This window comes from Periplaneta americana, chromosome 17, assembly GCF_040183065.1.
Source record: "Periplaneta americana isolate PAMFEO1 chromosome 17, P.americana_PAMFEO1_priV1, whole genome shotgun sequence".
Taxonomy (NCBI): Eukaryota; Metazoa; Arthropoda; class Insecta; order Blattodea; family Blattidae; genus Periplaneta; species Periplaneta americana.
This window is the reverse complement of record NC_091133.1, coordinates 91173777-91195876: the sequence shown is the minus strand read 5'-3', so window position 1 is coordinate 91195876 and position 22100 is coordinate 91173777. Positions and strand designations below refer to the sequence as shown.

Here is a 22100-nt window from a genome sequence, read left to right as displayed (position 1 = left end):
TTATTTTTGAAGTGTTTTAGAAGCTGAATATTTTAATAGTAAAAGTATAGTTTTCACTTTTCTTTTTGTAGTAATATTACTCAATTCTTTTTCAAACTTAGACCTGGGGGTGGAGCAACTCTGTTCCTCCCCCTAAATGATGCCTCTGGGTTAAAGTAATGTACCGTATTTTCATAGCGGAAAACAAAATATACAGGTGAACCGTAGGTAATGTCATTCATTAATTTTCAGGGAGTTATTCTTTGAGATATTTCAAAGAATAATGTTTAATACAATTTTTTTCGTTTTTACTTCCTTTGCAAGATAAAAACTGTTTTATATTCAACATTTTATAACGCCTTTTGGGAAAGACATTGGTTTATTTCCCAACATACTCAGTCAATTTAAGAGAACAGTGTATAATGATGATAAATGATGAAAATTAAATCAATGGCTTTTCAAAACACGCTATAAAAAGTTTGTATATTAGTAATTTTTAGTGTAAGAGAGTAAAGTTAGATTTTATGCGCGAGTGGAAAGTTCAGCGCCAGAGGCGAAGCCGAGGGTGATAATTTAAACGAGCGCATAAAATCGGTTTACTCTCGTGTACTGTACCATATTTTATCCATTACTGGTATTTAAATTTCATTATTGGTATCTAAATTCAATTTTAAATTGTAGACCTTTTCTTTGTAATGTGTTGTTTGTGAAGAAGTTATGAATGAATGAATTTTATTGTTGCTAATGTGTTGGTTTTCATTCATAGCAGTGACTTAATAGTACATTATGCAACGAGCCTATGATGGTAGTAATTAAGACGCAAGCATGATTGTTTATGAAACGAGCGCAAGCGAGTTTCATAATTTTCATACGAGCGTCTTAATTACCATTATAGGCAAGTTTCATACGACTTTTTATGCTCGACCATATTTCTAACTTGAAAGTATTCAAAATTATGGTTATGTGCGAACTGACCTGAATTGTGAGATGTGCGCAGACGCGAAAGTATTGATTTTTTCCGAGGCCGGATTTCATTTACCTTGGCGCAGAATAAGATGAACATTACTCTGGTATAACGTGAAAATTGATTTAGAATTGAAAAACGAGATGACAAATTGAATTTATTTGAACATTATTTACAATTAACTCTAATTATTATAGTAACAGAACATAACCTTCTGCGAAGTATTGGATTTCCAGCCTCCGTGATTTTTCGCTAATTCTCTTTCGATTGCATATCCGAGAATAATCTATACTTGCGGTTTTATAACGGTACAAAGCTGACTTGTCATTGGCTGAACACCTGTAAGCTGACTTGTCATTGGGTGAACACCTGTACTTTAATGAGTAGGTGTACTTTAATGACATCCATTAAAGGACTGCTACCAGGTGTATAATTACTACATTTCGGCATGGTCGAGCATAAAAACTTTTAATTCAATGCTGTGAATAAAGCCATTATTTAGGTTACTAAGGACAATAAAATAAAGACCAGTTTAGATACTAGTCATGGATAAAAATATTTATCTCGAAATGGAAGCAAAAACGAGCAAAATTGTATTTAAATTTCTGTTTGAAATGTTGTAAAGAATAACATCGTAATATTAATGACATTACTTACTTCATTCTGTATATTCGATATTAGCCTATATTGTCTCTTACCATCCCAACATAAATAGTGTAGCGCGTCTGGCCGCGAAACCAGGCGGCCCGGGTTCGATTCCCGGTTGGGACAAGTTACCTGGTTTTTTCCGGGGTTTTCCTTCAACCCAATATGAGCAAATGCTGGATAACTTTCGGTGCTGGACCCCGGACTCATTTCACCGGCATTATCACCTTCATCTCATTCAGATGCTAAATAACCTAAGATGTTGATAAAGCGTCGTAAAATAACCTACTAAAAGAAACATAAATAGTAATTGAATTTGATGTACTATGAGAAGAACAGTTGTGACTTTCTAAAAATTGAAAGGGCTGTTGCCCAGTTGCAGTAAGTTAATTTTATTTATTTATTTATTTATTTTATTTATTTACTTATTTATTTATTTATTTAATCTGACAGAATTAAGGCCATAAAGCCTTCTCTTCCATCCTACCAGATAGCACATATAAATACAAAAAAGAAATACAGACGCTAGGTATTGGTTTAAACGTAACATTATCTGCAAGAAAAAGCTCTGAAATGATTCTATTGTAAATGAAAACAAGTAACAAGGAAAGAACTGAGTTTCTCCCTACTCTTAATAATTAAAAAAAATTGTTGAAATCTCGTATTAAAATGTATGAAACTTTTCAAGAAATCGAAGCAATGATTACTACTTACAATAATTTAAATAAAAATATTACTTTAAAATATTTTTTGCAAAGGACAATAGAAAAACTTGCATGCACATTAAAATAGTAATCTTTAACAGCAACTTCAATTGAAAGTCCTGTTTTATGCATCATATTACTTGGGTTTAATTTTTCTACAAATGAACACTAACATACCAGTTTTATTCAATTTAAGTTACTACATATCTTTTAAACTTAATATTTTCTAAGAAAATATTGTGGGACCTTGCACATGTCAAAGACGAACAAATAGGTATTTTGACGAAATCAGTCGACTGAATTGCGATTACCATCCTTACAACACAACATATGAAACAGCATTTCTTAATATTTTAAGATCTGAAACTTTTATTTTAATGACATTATAGACTATTAATTTATTGACCATATTATATTTTCTATAAACAATATAAACTTTCTATACTAGAGAATGTCTTACGTGATTATTTCTTTGTGTTTGAGAACTGTCTAATGAAGTGAAATTTTGTTTCAGTGCTTTCCTCTGTAACTCCAATCACGAGTTGGCGATCTTGTACAATGACTTGTGCGTCCTGGAGTCACACCATTCGGCGCTGGCTTTCAAGTTAACAATGTCGGATGATCGGGTTAACATTTTTAAATGTAAGAGCTTGCTTATAATCTACAAAAATAGAGTACAAGAGCGCTCAGAAGTATTTTGTAGTTAAGATTTTATGTTGCCAGTACTGTTTTCATGCATTTACAACAACGCAAAGCACACAGCTGTGTCATTCTATGAGTAGAATCACGTTGCTGTGGTTACATATCTAAGGGTCGTATTCATAAACGAGACTTTGGATGAAGACTTCCCAAAGTCGACTTTCATAGTAAAGTTTAACTTTGTTAAAAATCCTATTCATAGACAATACTTCTGAGACTTTGACTTTGGTAAGTCGAGATTTGACGATCTTGTTCTAATGTTGGCAATCAAAATCACTGCCTTCTAAACCAATTAAATTAATAGATAGCTGAAATAGAGTAGGCATTGCCATAATCAAAGCCATCTTTTGAGTCACAAATCAATGAAACAATTGAACATCGGTACATGTTAAGGATTGTTAATAGTTCTTGCAGTTTTACATAAGAATAATATTATTCGAGGGCTTATTGTGAAACTAACGTAAGTACAAAAATTGATATTTTTAGGTCTTTACACCAATCGATAATAAAAAATCCGTAATTCAGTTCGAATAGTGTTGTATATAACATAATTCATAATTACAAAACATGATGGTATAGTAAGTTTATCTGAAATAGTATTGCCTGTTAAGAATTTTGTTGCGAATAAAACATCTATTGCAGTTACGTTAGTTTCATATTAAGCAATAAATTTATTTCATCGTAAAATAATTTTGTTGTGAAGATACAGAAGATAAGATGCCATCAATGACAGACTATGAAAGAGACATATTATCCTGCTGACAGTTGGCAGAGTTATTCCCTGCATATCTGCAGAAACTACTTCAAAATTATCTTAAATCAATATGCAGAAAACATTGCTATGACGACCGCAAGGATTATAAATTAACTGCATTTCCACCTGTATAACATATCCTCTATAGAATTAAATAGTAAGAATCAATATTAAGCTATTAATCCTTACCTCCAGCGTAAACTCGTGATGAAATAAGTTGTATTATTTATTGGTGGAACAGATAATCCTCTTTGATTATTCATCAATGAAAGTTGAAAAATGACGAGGATATCTAATATTGTCTGTTTATCGAATCTGTGCCTTGATTTGCATTTATAATCTATAATAATACGCTAAGGAACATTAGCAGCTTTAATAATCTCTTAGATGTCTTCAATATTCTCGGAAAATTCAACAATTTCCTAAATATCAGCCATTTTCCTTATGTCCACGAACGAAAGTAAAGTAAAAGTCTAGGTTTTCGGCGACTTCGAAGTAAAGTCACGATTGAAGTTTACTTTCCTCAAAGTGTCGACTGTGAATAGGAAAATGGTGACTTTGTACTTTCCAAAGTCAACTTTGGTCCAAAGTCTCGTCTATGACCCTAAGAAACAGGCAAGTTCATAAAATAACAATGTATATTCCACTAGCTCATAAGTATTTTGTGGTTTGATTTGGTGGCATGGTGTACATTAAATATTGATGTTTAGGACTTTAGACAGTGCTTGTTTATTTATACAGATTATTGCAAGCATGCCAAAACAAAAAGAATACTCTATGGATGTGACACAAGCTGTTTTAAAGCTTTGAATAAGGGAAAATCGCAGTCTAGCGTTGCTAAAGATTTTGGTATATCACAACAACTCATAAGTATGTAGGTAGAGTCGACGGTAAAAACAATAAAAATCAGTAGACAATAATAGGGCTGGGGACGGAGCGGTTCGGTTCGGAGCAGTTACTGTGACAGTTTAACCGAGTACAGTATAGAGTACAAATTTGTGGCGGCAGATTTAAAATTTAGATAGATTGAGTCGATTTTAGAACGTACCTACTTTGAAAGTGAAACCAAGCGTGTTTTAAAAGCGTTGTAGTAAAGCGCTTTCGCTTTGCCAATTGACGAGAAAAAAGTGCTTCTCTTCATTGCAAAATGGCGTTGCAAATTTCATTTGCGTGGTTACAACTATTTGCGGAGTTATTTTGTATGAAAGACCTATTTAACTTTCAGTGTTGTTATATATAACAGACGAAATAACATTGATAAAATAATTTTTAATACTAACAGCTAATAAATTAACATGTGATGTAAACGTTAAACGCTGCAGCTAATTAAAAAAGAAGATAGAAAGAAACGGGCTCCATGAAGCGCTGCCTAAAACACTTAATAATAACACACAGAATTATTTACTATTACGGAAAGTGGATAAAATAATCAATAAAACGTGGAATCTTAAACTGAAGAACATAATGTTTATTTATTTTATACCATTACTAGCCTTCAATAAAACCACGTTCTCTTTGGTGAAGAGTAATATTATTGATAAATTAAAGTAATTAGGTAACGTAATTCGTAGAAATAAATACAAATTAAATGATGACTGATGAGGTAACACAAATCCAATATACACAAGTAGAAGAAAAATATAATGCACTTCTTTTTTTTAACATATTTTAATATTAATCAAACACTCTAATATGATGATGATAATGATAATAATAATAATAATAATAATAATAATAATAATAGTAATAATAGTAATAGTAATAATATTATATTATAATATATTATTATTATTATTATTATTATTATTATTATTATTATTATTATGTATAGTAATATGTTCAGACTGTCAATGTTCATTACGCCCACTTGACAGGTCATATAATAGGATGAACTCCTCTTCAATACTAGAGGCCTTTCAGCCCGCCTTGGGGATAAGGAAATAATTTGTCCTGCAGCAGAAAATATTTAAATACAACAGTACCTACGTTGTTGTCTGCTAGAATTAAGTAAAACACTCGAACTCTGTTAGAACGTTTGAACTGACTGGTAACGGTTACGGTTAACCGAGTAACTTCGGTGCTCCGCTGCCAAGCACATAAACCGATAGAACCGAGTAACTCAACAGTTCTACTCGCTCCGTCCCCAGCTCTAGACAATAAGCCAAGATCTGGTCGTCCTCGAAAAAAAAAACAGTGAGGGAGAACAAAATATTTTTAAGCAATCGGTTGCTGATTCATGAAAATCGGCTCGACAAATTAGGGATGACCTAGAGCAGCCATGGACTGAACCTACATGTCTCCACTGTGAAACGTCGCCTATAGGTATCCTACGCAAAACTCAGCTCGAACTCCTCGCGGCACGCATGCTATACCCCTCTTATCCCTGCAGTAGGCGTGAGAGCATACTGGGAACGGGAGCATACGTCATCTGCGCGAGACAGTCACGTCCGCTGGTTTCTGCGCACTGACTTTTCCTAGTTGGATGCCTATAGTGGCTGGTGATTTAAATGGTAGACACCATCACGAAAACCACGGATAAATCCAAAAAATAGGAAGGCCAGGTTAGGGTTTGCAAAAATGTAACAAACATGGAACACTACAGACTGGTATAAGTGATGAGAGAAAATTTAATTTATTTTCTTCTGATGGTGTGCACTGCAGTATGAACGTCGATCAAAAAACCAATTAGGCAACAAAGAATACCAGGTACCGACACCATGGTGTGGAGATAGTTTCTAGAAGTGGAGTTGGTCCTCTAGTCCAAATAGAAGGGAATATGGATAGTTTCATGTATAGTGACATTTTAGAAAAGAACATGGTTCCACATGGGAGGAAGAATATGCCACGTAATTGAATTTTTCAGCAGGACAATGATCCAAAACAAACTTCCGGTCAGTTAAAAAATTATTTGCAGATAAAAAAATCAAACTTTTGGATTGGCCAAGCCAGAGTCCGTATCTTAATTCTATTGAACATCTCTGGGATAAATTGAATCGACGTGTTCGTCATAGAAGTTACTCAAATAAGGATCAGTTCTTTGCTGCCTTATTGGAAGAATGATCACAACTCCCACTCGAGCGATTGCAAAATCTTGTGGATTCAATGCCAAACAGATGTGCTGCTGTGATCAAAGCTCGGGAGTATGCAACGAAATACTGATTTCTTTCGCACAGTCCAGAATATTTTTGTTTTATTATTACATACTTGGACTTACAAATTACTTTTGATCTAGAAGAATTTTAATTATTTTTAGGCAAGATAAATCTGTTTTAATTAAATGTATTTTCGTACTAAATAGATTAGAAATACATACTTTTCAATTATCCACTGTAATTATTTCTATTCAATACTTATCTTTATGTAATTGTGACATATGCTTCCTACAAAATACTTTTGAGCACTACTGTAATTATAAACTCAGGGTACTATTACTACTGCTGTTCCTGCTGATACTAATACTACTGCTATTGCTACTGCTACTGCTACTGTTCTGACTGATACTACTGCTATTATTACTACTGCTGCTGCTCCTGTTCCTGCTGATACTAATACCACTGCTATTACTACTGCTACTGCTGCTGTTCGTACTGATACTACTACTACTATTACTACTGCTGCTATTCCTGCTGATACTAATATTACTCATATTACTATTGCTACTACTGCTACTGCTGCTGTTCTTACTGATATTACTGCTACTCTACTACTACTGCTACTACTACTACTACTGCTGCTGTTCCTGCTGATGCTAATACTACTGCTATTGCGATTGCTGCTGTTCTTACTGATACTACTATTACTACTACTACTGCTACTACTACTACTACTACTGCTGCTACTACTACTACTACTACCACCACTACTACTGCTGCTACTACTACTACTGCTGCTGCTCCTGCTGATACTAATACTACTGTTATTGCTACTGCTGCTTTCTTACTGATATTGCTGCTAGCTACTACTGCTGCTGATTTTCGTGCTGATACTAATACTACTGCTATTGCTATTGCTACTGCTGCTTTCTTACTGATACTACTCCTACTACTGATACTACTACTCCTACTACTTCTGCTGTTCTTGTTGATACTGATACTACTGCTATTGCTACTGCTATTGTTGCTGTTCTTACTGATACTACTGCTACTACTACTATTGCTATTTTACTACTGTCGTAGTTCCTGCTGATACTACAGCTATTGCTATTCCTATTACTGATACTGCTGCTGTTACTGGTACTACTTTATCAGCAATATCTTACAGCTAAAGTTAGTGTTTGACTTACTATACGTGTATTTTAACTGTTAAAACTGTGTAGCCTATTATGTGTGAGGATGTACTGGTATTGCGTGGAATGTTTAGTAATCATAAAAGTAACTACAACATAAATGATTATGATATACACCTGAACTATGCACACAGTATCGGAAGATATGAAGACCTATAGAGATCTATTCAAGAATGTGCAAACAATATGGTATTAATAAACTGTATGATCCGTACTAATTTTATTTCGTAATTGGTTTGATATGTTTAAAAATGGTAGAACGAGTGATGTGATCACTGACGACTACGAAGACCAATCGAAGTTTCAACGCCAGGTTTTGAAAATAATATTGACAAGATGATAGAAAAAACAGGAGAATAACTATACAGGATGAGGCATTAAAATGTCAATTACTCGTATTTGTGGAGCTGTGTATTTTGTTCATGATCGTTTGAACTATCACAAAACTTTTTCAAAGCCACCGGCGTAGCTCAGGCGGCAAGCGCATTTTCCTGCTGATCCGAAGTTACGCTTAGAAGTAGGTTCGATTCCAGTTTGGATTAATTACCTGGTTTTCCTATATTTTCCCCAACCGTAAGATGAATGTCGGGTATTCTATGACGAATCTTCCCCCTCATCTCCGTAGATACCATCTCACCACCATCCATTGGCGCTAAATGACTTAATAGTTGATACAGCGTCATTAAATAACCAACTAAAAATACTTACTTTCTCAAAATGGATCTCGGAGGAAGTTACAATTGAGGACAAAGATATGCGACTTAGAGTTTCAGTAATATGAAGAATCATTATAATATGGTAAAAGGAATTGAATTTATAGAAGTTGGCCTAATTGTGACGTGCGACGAAACACCAGAATCTAAGACATAGGCCATGTAGTAGAGAACTGGAGACGTGTATACTCATCTGTTAAAGAATTTCAAATCTCTTATCATCTTCAAACAAACTAATTTACTATGACGTCTTGGAAGATCGTTGTACTGTGGATAACGAGTATTTCATAGACTTGCTGAGAAATAGAATGAAGCCAGCGTTATTGCAGAAACGGCGCAAAATACAAAGAAAGGAGGTTCTTCTTCTTCTTCTCCTCCTCCTCCTCCTCCTCCTCCTCCTCCTCCTCCTCCTCCTCCTCCTCCAGCAAACGCTTGTCCTTACTGTGTTGGGGGAAGTAGCAGAATCTTCAATCCTAGTTGTGCAATGCATTAGCTAACTAGGTTGAAACGAACGAAATTCGATGTTAATGATTAAGTGAAAACGAAAGTGAAAAACTAGCAACGACATCAAAATAAGTGTTTATTCTCTGCGGAAATTACAAGACTTGTAGAACAATGAGTAAAAGTAGGCTAATTTTCAGGACGGGATATGTTCAAAAGCGACAAAAGTTGCAGCTTGATTATATATAGGAAATAATCCGAGGCGCTACAGCCCGTGAAGGGCCTAGACCGACCAGCCGGCTGCTGGCCTCACGCCCACACACCGAAGCAGAGATGGACGATTATCCAACCAGAATGGAGGTATCGTGTGGTTAGCACGATGATCCCCCCAACCGTTATAGCTGGCATTCGCAACCGGATTTCGCTACCTATCTTAGCTCCCGAAGTGCATCACGATGCTGGGTGGGCACCGGTCCCACACTCTGGCCGAAATTTCATGAGAAAATTTCTTCCCCCATCAGAACTCGAACCAGCGCACATTCTGTAACGCGAGTCCTAGGCAGAATGCCTTAGACAACGACGCCACGGCGCGGGACTGCAGCTTGATTAGTCTTTTAAATAAGTTATAGATTGATCTATTATTATTATTATTATTATTATTATTATTATTATTATACATAAATATAAATAAATTATTATTACTATTATTATTGTTATTATTATTATTATTATTATTATTATTATTATTATTATTATTATTATTATTATTATTATTATTAACATGAAACATTTATGCTATTGTGTCAAATGGATAAAATGTCACGGAACTTTCAACATCTGATGTCACTGCTTAACAATGGCATTGAGTTACGTCACACTATTATGACGTAATTTCCTTAAAACGGATTAGATACGATGTTTTATAGAGGGAAAGAATTGATTTTTTGCATGAATTATTTTTTTATTCCTCTTATTAATCATAGACACTTGGCAGGGTATGAGAAGTCTATCCAACAAGCAAATTCATTTGAAACAGCAATTAAATTGTAAATATTTGTATAGATATGTGTTATACGTATAGTTATGAAATGAAAAAAAAGCAATAATAGATCACAAAAATTGCAACCAATTTATTTTACTTTTAATCATATTCATAATCCTTATAATCAGTTCCTTAAAAATCTAAATATTACAATAATACCCACCTGAAAACATAAACGTGTTACACAATAGTATGGGAACCATATTATGAATCCTCTGTGACTTTATTATTATTATTATTATTATTATTATTATTATTATTATTATTATTATTATTATTATTATTACTGTAATTAATAACTTATGTCTTCTTGTGTTGAACTGTTACTGGCAAAATGCTTTTGATTACTACTTGGTAATAAAACAAATATAATTAGAATAATTTTTATTGCCAGAATAGAATTCATAAGTTCTATGACATAAATTCAGTAAAACCTGTCCATAACGGAACATTAAATCAACAAAATCCTGTCAATAACGGAATTTTTTCTGATCTCTTCAATTTACTATTGTAAAGCCTGTCAGTATTTAGCGGAAACTGCTTAGCACGGAAACAGAAATAAAAATCAACACTAATGAATAATAAGTGCCTTGATTTCATTTATTTATTGCTTGACACTCTTTTAATCAACAATGAGGGAAATCAACGCTGCTCTCGCTCATTTCAATACATTCTCTTCAGTCAGCGACTGTGTCAGAGAAAAAAGAAGATAGATTTTAAAAAGGAATACTTACAATATTTTATTCTAAGGGGGACATACCGTATCTGTGATTTAGCGCCAGCGCGTTGGTCTTTCACTCAGAAGGGCCGGGTTCTTCTCGGCTTACTCAGCCCATTATTGTTGTGATTGATGTACATTGACGTTCAAAGGTATCTGACCTCCAATTTCTTGATCGTGTAAGCGACCTTTCTAACCACGGTAAGAATCAGAACCAAAAATGTAACAAATTGACAAACTTTGGAATAGTTCCGCTAGTTATCAATAGGTGACACTATTATTGGGACGAGTAAAAATGTGTTGAAGAAAATGTTGATGTAGATTAAGTATAAATTATTCTCATAATTGACAATATCATCTGTTTCCCGCTAAATCCAATGCTTTTTACAATCATTAGAGGGGGATGAAATTTTGAAATCTATAATGTGAGTATATTTATGTACTAATAGTGACACTGACTGTTATGTTCGCAATCTATTCATAGAATTAATAACTAAAGAAGCTACACTTTCACTAAGAAATTATCAATCACTATCGATTAGTAGAGGTCGGGTATCTTTGAACGCCAGTGTACCAACTTGTTGTTTGTACTAATATCAAATACCTTACTATAATAATACCGGACAACTAACAGTTCTGCGCGCGAACGACGCTGGTGCTGCTACCTAGGCTTTCGGTGTGGCGATACTCAAGAAACAAGCTTTAATCAACTGCAATGTATATTGTTGCTGGGCTAGTTAATAGTTTTATTAATTAGTGCTGTGTTAAAATGTTAGGGTGTATATGTGCTGTTTATAATTGCTACAAAATTACAGCATTACAAATTGCTCCAAATCGTACTTTCGATTTCCGAGGGATCATAAAATGTGAGTCAATAACATTATTTAGTAGGCCTAATTCCTTCGTCTTTGTGTTGATAGAAAAATAAAAATTAGCTTTTTTATTTAGACCTAATAAATGACTAGAAGTTAAAATGTATTGGCAATTTTAAGGTTTTATCAAATTAAGTCTTATTGTTCACACGCCTTTACTAATTTTTACAAGCATCAGATTGCTATAAATTTTATGTTTGCGGTTGTCAACAGTGGATATATAAAGCATTATTGTAAATTCATTCTTAATGTCAGAATTGATTTTGTCTCACTAAACCAAAGAAAAAAATATCTAACAATTAATTACGGAAAGTAATATGAAGTATGCAATATTTCTCATAATATGCAGCTTTGATATAAGATAATAATTTTCATTAAATATTATTCAACATTTCTTAGGTGTTTCATATATTATTCCACATTAGTAACTCTCGTTTTAAACATTAGTCCGAATACCGCTATGTTAATATTTGTATTTGTGGACGTAATTGCACGTCGCTCCGCTAGATGTCAGGTTCGCGATATTTCGCACTCATGTCAATGCTGCTGGTTTACAGCTGTCCGGTATTATTATAGTAAAGTATTTGCTAATATTGCTGAAATCTTTATTGTATTTTCAGCCGTTGTTGATTTTGTGTAAAAATATGTGTGTAAGAATATAGGCTAAATGTAGTTCAGTTCAGTTTTATGTTTCAGAAGATAGATGTTTCATTTTGAAACAAAGTTTGCACCGTAAAAATCGCTGGTGATAATTTATTTCTGAAAATATTTAAATAGGTTTGGAATTGCTGACCATACATTTGTCCCTGAAGCAGATTAACACTACAAATATGTATATTTTTTCCATAGATTACACTTGCCCCAAATGGCCGGGAAAGTGTGACCGGGGGTACGCGAAGAAATCTTAGGGGGTATGTAAAATAAAGAAATATAATTAAATATTCTTTCATGATAAACAGTGAATAATCAGGGCCATTTTGAGGGCTAACTACAAGAGATCCCGCCGTAAAAACATGCAACTTTGGAGCGAATATATATATTTTTTTCTCTTTGGGGCACGAAATTTAAGAGAAACTACTATATCTTGGAGTACCCGTACAAAAAAGTTGAATATCACTGATTTAAAGAAAATTTTAAAATACCTTGTTTCAACATTAGAAATTCTTGTTATATTTTTGTTAGAATATTAATCCTTTATATTTGAACTGTACATTATTTTAGTTACACTTACCGTACTTGGCATTTTCATTACCATAATCATCAGAAGGGTAATTAGTAGCTAATATGATGAAATTGTTCATTTGTTTCAGCATTAGAAAGAGATGTCTACAAAGCAGTTCGGCAGAATATTGTGGACATGATTTTAGCAACAGAGATGACAAAACACTTCGAACACTTGGCAAAATTCGTCAACGTTTTCTCGATCAAAAAGGAGGACGACAGTCCAGATGTAAGAGGTTTTCCTTTCTTAATTTTTATTTAATGATATTTTATTCCCCCTTCCCTTATGTAAGCAATGGACACAGTATGGTATTGACATTATGGGGATTACGGTAGAGGATTGTAATTCCTCATCGGGAAAGAATATTTTTTCAATATCAGTTTTTGTTCTGTGTTGTGTCACCTAGAAATTCCAGATGTGGACCTACCGATTCCATCCCATTGTAGTGTTACCACGTCCAGGAACGCCTTCACTGGGCTAGTGCCCAACTTCTGCCCTCCCCGGTTTATATAAATATAGAAAGTGCGGCGACAATTGGATGTAGGATATTATGAAGTAAATTTGTCTTATTTAATTACTTATAGGCCTATAGTTAGCTCATAACTTTATCGTAACACTTCACAGCTATTCTTGTCGCTCAGTATATTCCAATGATGTTCGTGTTTTAATTTGTTATATATTCTATAAATGTTATCTCCAACATTTTTATATTTTAAATTGTATTTAGAGTTAGCAATTGAAAAATAAATCGTAATCTTCTCAGTTAATACTCTAGATTACACAGGGTTGCAAAATTACATTTTGGTTTAAGGCTTTTAAAATCGAAGGTTGATCTTAATTAATAGTTAGCTTCTGTTGAAGGATCTGAAGTCAGATTTTGCCTATCACGTATGAAAAATTCGTATAATGATTTGAAGAATTGCCATATTTATAGCTCCAATCATGTAATAGGCCTATTAAACACATTTATATATATAAATCAAGTAATCTTTGAAAATGTCTATAGTATACAGCAAGCAAAATCAAACAGCACTATCTTGTTCATAATCACAATTTAGCTTCAACTCATTCCAAGCCTGAGACATTCATTTTTTTCAATACCGCTTCCTCTTAATTTGGAAATTCTGTCTTCTAGATTGTCTTATATGTTGCAGCTCTACATTGTCTCTTTTCATAGACCAACAAAATTAAATTGGAAAATTTTGTCTTAGTTAATGCTTTTAGGTATTGCTAGAAGCATTGATTTGTGTTTTTTTCTTTTTCTTTTTTAATCTAGATTAAAATTGCAAGTTTCTTGTTTATGTTAGTCAATTAGTTAGGATACAATTAATTATGATACTTAATCACTCATTTAAAGTTTGTGTGACTGCAACCTGTGTATATATTTGTGTGGCTTTACTTTGTTTATAGTGTTTTTTTTCTCTCTCTCTCTCTTTATTTTTTGTGTAGCTTTATTTTGTATATAGTGTTTTTTTCTCTGTTTTTCTATATTATTGTATTTGTATTCCTGGTGTTGTGGAAGAGAAGGCCTGATGGCCTTAACTACACCAGAATAAATAAATAAATAAATAAATAAATAATAAATAAGTAAATAAATAAATAAATCGAAAAAAACAGTATTCAGCCATCATCACTTGATCCCACCTGCCTTGATAACGCTTTTCTATTTGAAGGGTTCAGAGCCATAGTGGTCCAAGCGCCATTTATTAAAAACGGAGAAAGCAAGGGTTAAAGTTAAGTGAACACCATAGTTTAATGAAGAGTGACATATCATTTAGTTTTAATGTGTATACTTTATATTACTTGCTATATGTCTCCATTGCATTATTATGGTAATATCCTTATTTTAACCCTTGTTTTCTACGGTTTTAGTAAATGGCACTTGGCCCACTATGGTTCTGAATCCTTCATTTCTTTCATGTCTTGATGAAAACCTTTTCTATGTGTTCTTCGAGTGTTAACCATCTGTAGTAAATGGCGCGAACTTCGTGTTCATTGTGCAGTTAATGGAGTTCCCGCCACTTACTGCAATTGGCTACAGTTTTCGCTGACGTAACCTTGTAGACGGTGCTTGTTTTCAAACATAAGTTCAACTAAACGGCTTAAAACGTTACTTACAAATTTTAGCTCACTTCAATAGATGTAATCTTCAGTTTCTGTGAACCAGATCTCCTTTTTTGAAAAGCATGGTGAGGGCCGATAAGCTGATACAATAACAATAGGAGTTTTGTTAGGATCCGTCTGTGCTTATCTATTAACAAATATTATTAGTTTACAATATTTGTCACATTTATTTCGTTTTAAATGTTTTCGGCTTAATTAAGCCATCTTCAGAGAAGCTTTTGCCTATATACATGAAAGTAGTACATGTGTATGTGATACAAATAAATAAACCAATTAAAATGAATCTCTGTAGAAGTAGGTGAACATACAATGAATTAAAACATTGCTGTATTAAAAACAGGGCTATGTGAGCCATAATCAAATTTATTAAAAGTTCTTAAATACTAAAATTAAATTAAAAACATGTGCGTTGCAGTTGCAATTTGAAACAGTTGTCTTTCTACCTTCAGTGTCTACAGGGATGTTTCCACAGCACTTATGATATTGATTCACCATATTTAGTCAGATCTGGACATCACCTGTTTCAATTGCAACTCCATCGCACATTTTTTTAATTTAATTTTAGTATTAATAATTTTTAATAATTTTGATTATGGCTCACATAGCCCTGTTTTAATACAGTAATGTTTTAATTCATTGCATGTTCACCTACTTCTACAGAGATTCATTTTAATTGGTTTATTTATTTGTATCACATACACATGTACTACTTTCATGTATATAGGCATAAACTTTTCTGAAGATGGCTTAATTAAGCCGAAAACGTTTAAAACTAAATAAATGTGACAGATATTGTAAACTAATAATATTTGTTAATACATAAGCACAGACGGATCCTAACAAAACTCCTATTGTTACAGATCTCCTTTGTCAGGTTTTCTTAAAACGGTTTTAACCTACATAATATCCACTCAGGTAACTCTGCGTCATTATTTTTTAAATAAATAATCTTGAATTAAATTTTTAAAATTATATTTATTGTAAAATATGTGTTTATTGATAAAAATATATTATCTTGAATGAAATGTGTATAAATTACTCATCGGAACAATAATAAAATATGTCTCGGTCTTCTAGACCGATCTTTCTGTAAGTGTGATTTAGTGTATGCTTCGGATTAAGAGTTAAAATTCAGTGCATAAAAATCCAGTTGCCGTTCATTACATAAAATTCCGAACTCTATTTAAGCCTTGAAATTACTGTTCTCATGCATTTGATCCTGATTTCCAGGGTGGGCGAAGTTCTCCTGACGTCGGAATTCTGACCGCCCCGGAAAATATAGCGCTTATCAAGAGAATGCTCATCAAGTGTGCAGATGTGTCCAACCCGACGCGACCCGTCAAGATGTGCGTGGAGTGGGCAGTCAGGATCGCCGAGGAGTATTTTAATCAGGTAACTTACCATCGTAACTTCAGACACAACACACAATTTCAGAACGACTTCTTTATCAACCGCTCTCATTCTAAATGAGTAGGCCTACTGCAGTACACTGCTGGGGTTAAAATGGTCGGAGTGTGATGCTGACCACTCACGTCATAGTGCTATCCTCTTCCCTTAAGGCTATGCACTACTGAACTTTCTGAAATACACATTTTTTGAGCTAGAGAATTGAAATTTTTACTGAATATGCATATCATATCACAGTCACACATAAATTTCGATTTTCTCTCATAAACACTTTTAGAAAAATTAAACTTATTTTTTTTAATTTTCTTAGTGAAATTCCTATTTATAAAAAAGTGAAAAAATATGTGTAATTTCTTCAATATTCAAACATTAATAATAGTGTATTATACAACGAGCCTATAATGGTAGTAATTAAGACGCGAGTACGTTTGTTTATGAAACGAGCGCAAGCGAGTTTCATAATTTTCATACGAGCGTCTTAATTACCATACGAGCATCTTGATTACCATTATAGGTAAGTTTCATACGACTTTTTATGCTCGACCATATTTCTAACTTGAAATTATTCATAAGTATTCATGTTATGGTTATGTAAGTGAGGAGTGGAACTGACCTGAATTGTGAGATGTGCGCAGACGCGAAAGTATTGGTTTTTTCCGAGGCACGAATGTCATTGACCTTGATATAATGTAGAGAATAACATGAGCATTAGTCTTGATATAACCTGGAAATTGATTTAGAATTGAAAAACGAGATGACAAATTGAATTTATTTGAATATTATTTACAATTAACGCTAATTATTATAGTAACAGAACATAACCTTCTGCGACAGTATTGGATTTCCAGCCTCCGTGACTTTTCGCTAATTGTCTTTCGATTGCATATCCGAGAATAATCGATACTTGCGGTTTTATAATGGTACAATGGTGATTTCTCATTGGCTGAACAACTGAATTATAATGAATGGGTGTACTTTAATGAGTTGCATTAAAGGGCTACTACCAGGTGCATAATTACTACATTTCGGCATGGTCGAGCATAAAAGATAATAGCCTACTGCTTTACGTATAATTTTGTAGCAATAAAACTATGCTGAATGCTATATTTCACAACAGAGATATTAATGAATAAGTATGCGAAGTTTCATCAGTCTAGCTTTGAACAGTGAGAAATAAAATTAATACTTGTTGAAAACGTAAAATTTTTTTAATAATTGAGTTTTGGTTACATATAACTCGTACATTAACACAACTTCTAGCAATTGTATACAAGTATACTTATAATTAAGATATGGAGATAAAATTTTCATGAAACAATACATTTTTTACGCGAAAAAAAATGATATAATTTATTTTGAATCTTGCCCGTTATAATTTGTCAAAATTCGAATATTTTCAGTAGCATATCACCAACGTTCTATTATTTTTCACTTCTTTCTTATATGTTTTTCCATATTCCAACATTCTTTATCCCTCTATTTTTTCTGCCCCTATTTCTACTTTCTCATTTCTCATCAGTCCTTCTTCTATTTCTTATTTATCTTACATTTTCTTTATTTTATTTCTTTCATTTTTCAGTTTTCACGAAATTTATCTGTAATGCCCGCTTTCAATATTCTTCTATCAATTTCCCTATGATTTCCGTGTTGGGCCTAGTGACTCGTTATGGTCTCCTTCCGTCTCTTGCATGGATTTCCCAAATATCTTCTCACACGAGGAATAAGTCAGTGTTCTCCCCAAGGGCAGGTCTTTGACTGCAAATCCAGCTTTCTCCAGTCGCATCCTGCATATAATAATAATAATAATAATAATAATAATAATAATAATAATAATAATAATAATAATAATAATGATAATGATAATAATAATGATAATAATAATAATAATAATAATAATAATAATAATAATAATGATAATTTCATATATTTTGTACATAAAACACATAGACCTATAATAAGTACCGGTAGTTTAAAATATGATGAAAGTTAAAAAATTAAAGCACTTCAAAAACTGCACTATGTTAAAATATCTTTAAGAAGGTAATATAACCTACCTTGATATTATAGACTAATAGTATATTAACTTTTTAAAACTATTTTAACAAAGTCAATTTTTAAAGAGTGTTAATTTCTAAACTTTTATTACATTTTGAATAATTAAGTATTATCAAGTGAATCGATATCAAGGAAATGTATATTAAATAGTTAACTACTTACATACTTAAAACACAATGCTATTTATAAGTTTAAGGTATCGCACAAAGATCATAAATCTTACTACATGAACTAGTAGTATTCATAGTCTAATTCTTCGGGTAAGGCGATTAAAAAATTTGTTTCACATTGACACGCAAACGAACAATAATTTAGATATTAATTTATATTTTTAAGGACCTTGAGTAGATAAAAAGCGTAAGGCGTTCTTATGATAAAGGATGTAGGGTAAAGGTTGGTAATATTGTGATACTAATAATATTGTGATAGTTCTTTTTGAGAATTTTTTACAATCTTACTGAGTAAGAGGAAGATCGGTTTTTTGCGTCAACGTATTAAGGGAATGTTCTTGGACAGTTTCTGCAGAAAAGCGGTTCTTCCCTCGCTCAGTAAAATTGTAAAAAAAATTCTCAAAAAGTACTACCATAATATTATTAGTATCACAATATTACCAACCTTAACCCTATGGTGTGCCTCGTTTTATCGTGACAACGCTTTTTAGTTCTTTTAGCACTCTGATTATTATATTATTTATATATTTGTTACATTAAGAATTTTAGATAAGGGCGCAAATAGCCATAGTAGCTGACGCGCCCTTCTTAAACCCTACTACTACTATTAACCCTATGTCTTAATGATTAGAAGATTTTAAGTCATCAGCGAATGAGACAACTTATTCCTCTTTACAAGTCAAGTTAATAATAATAATTTATTTATTTATTTATTTATTTATTTATTTATTTATTTATTTATTTATTTATTTAATGTGCTGTACAAAAGCCAGTGGCCAATTACAGTTCAGCACAAATATAACAAAAACATAAAACAAAAATAATTATTACACATAAATATAATTACAATTACAATAATGACGATGAATGGGTAACTAAGAATACTATGAGAGAATGTTAATTGAGTATAATGCCTAAAAGAATACATAAATGATAAATCGTTGCCAAGAGCAAACTAAGTCTATACATTGAAGGGATCGAATTCGCAGCCATGCATGTTGGCATTTTTAATGCATCTGGAGACTGGTGAAAGAAATTTCGAATTTCTAATATAGAAAAGTTTGTGGGCTCTCATATCTTTTGTTGGAATACGTAAGGTAATATTGTTTAAGAAAGAGTCACAGGATATATCACCTTTGAGGACTTTACAAAAGAACAGATAATCTAGCTCATGGTGTCTAGCATATAGATTTTGACAATTAAAATATTCACATTTTCTCTCATAACTATACCCGGAATTAATGGGCAGAAATCTGAATGAACATAAGGATATAAATTTTCTTTGTATATTTTCTAATTTAGCCGAGTCCGTAGTTGTAATCGAGTTCCAAACTACATATGCATATTCGAGTTTCGATCGCACCAATGTATAGTATAGCATTAAGAGAGAATCGGGCGTGGAAAAAGAATAAGTTATTGACCGTATTATTCCTAGCATTCTGATTGCGTGATTGTAAATGTAATCAACGTGACTATGAAAATACAATTTACTGTCAAAGAATATTCCCAAATCTTTTACGCAATCCGTTCTGTTAATTAGTACATTATTTAGATAATAATTAAATTTCAGTGAAGAAGTTTTTCTAGAAAAGGTTATTACATTAGTTTTGGATACGTTAATTGTCATACCATTGTCTTCCGACCATTTAGCGACTGAATTAATAATAATAATAATAATAATAATAATAATAATAATAATAATAATAATAATAATAATAATAATAATACTGGTAATTGAATGTACCTATATATTAGACGAGTTTCGGTACGTAATCAAATCGGAAGTAATCAAATAACGTTACTAGAAACAATCAGTGGCTTCATGGATCACGGTTTGTGAACCTCTGCCTTAAGGCGATGACATGCTTGTGTCCGTATCAAGCTTTGTGACACAGGCTGGCGTGTTCAATCAATTATACTGCGAATGTTCCCTGGGGCAGGAGCTCAAACGAATAGCTCGTTCCTAAACTATCACCGCCTCACTGAACACCGCTGCTGTCACGACCTAATACCTGACTAACTTAGGTGACTCCTTTCAGATCTCAACGTATCGGTCGCAAATACAGAGAAAAAATCTTCAAAATATTTGATAAAAAGTTGCAGTTAAAATTTTTAGCGAACTACTGTACACTTGACATACGTTTGCTTATTTTTCTTTTTGTCTTTGCGTTCTTCACCCGAACAAATTATCTATCACTCTCGATTAGCAGGGCTCAGGTATCTTTGAATGCAAGTGTACAGTCATTGTAGCCAATACTGTAGTACACTGACGTTCAAAGATATCTAACACTAATCGATAGTGATCGATAATTTGTTGGTCTCTCTCTCTCTCTATACTGTTTTCGCTGTAAGAAAAATCCTGATGTAAACATAAGCACGTTACTGTCATACCCGTGATTGGCTCCCAGTCCAAACACTCACATGACGCAGGAAAATATAGTTCTTATTTGGAAACCACAATCTTTTATTATTTGAAAATAAAACATTGAATTCTAGTTGTTAAATACGATTAAACATTTAACTTTACTCATATGTAAAATGCTATGTAAAAGAAACACTACTTTTATATTTTGTTATGTACGCGAATGAATACCAACTGTAATACCGAAGTAGTCTGTTCTTGTAACAAGCTGGCGTCACTTGACCTCGTAGTTGTTCACTTAAGCACGTGGTACTGAAGTATGTCTTTTGCATCCTCAACTGTCCATTGTGAAGACATGAGACTTAAAAATAATTTAATACAGCAATTATAAAGTAAATGTTTCCTAAGCAAACGAATGCATAGTAGTGAGGTTAGGCCTACTTGATGAGTAACGGAAAATGTTTAACATGAAACAGAATGTACACCAGTAGGCGAGAACACGTACTGAGAATCTATGGCGCCAAACAGTAGCCAATGAAGCCTCACTTCAGTCACGTGCTATTATTTACATTAGGATTTTTCTTACAGCGAAAAGATTATAAATGAGCTGTGGGAGATTAAGTAACAGGTCCTTTACTTAGGACCCTTGCCTTATAAAGAATCTGAAGGGTGGCATATGGTTAGTTGGATAATTATTATTGTGCTTAACTAATGTCTACTAGTAGGTGAGAAGAATTTGTTGGTATAAGCACAGTCTACTATATACAGTCGCGAAGCTCAATACGTAGTAAATATGCAAATATTAGATAGTTGCTCACCACTAGGATCGCTAATATCGCCTCATTACAGGCAATGCAAAATAGTACCGTCACAGTCTATTGTTTCTAGCACCCTCAAAACTCAAGCTTCGTGACTGTATATAGTAGACTGTGGTATAAGTGTGG

The 22100-nt window shown here is 33.0% G+C and overlaps 1 protein-coding gene across 6 annotated transcripts in view; it reads left to right on the top strand.

The window, feature by feature from the left end:
- Pde8 (phosphodiesterase 8) overlaps positions 1-22100 on the top strand; it is a 770548-nt gene that overhangs the window by 737591 nt on the left and 10857 nt on the right. For 5 of the 6 annotated variants that reach the window (XM_069816063.1, XM_069816067.1, XM_069816070.1 and 2 more), the window contains 3 exons: positions 2807-2934; positions 13127-13266; positions 16393-16554. In XM_069816063.1, the coding sequence (XP_069672164.1) occupies positions 2807-2934; positions 13127-13266; positions 16393-16554 (430 nt within the window). Of the gene's footprint in view, positions 1-2806; positions 2935-12665; positions 12728-13126; positions 13267-16392; positions 16555-22100 lie in introns of those variants that run through there. The other variant, XM_069816068.1, reaches the window with a different exon arrangement.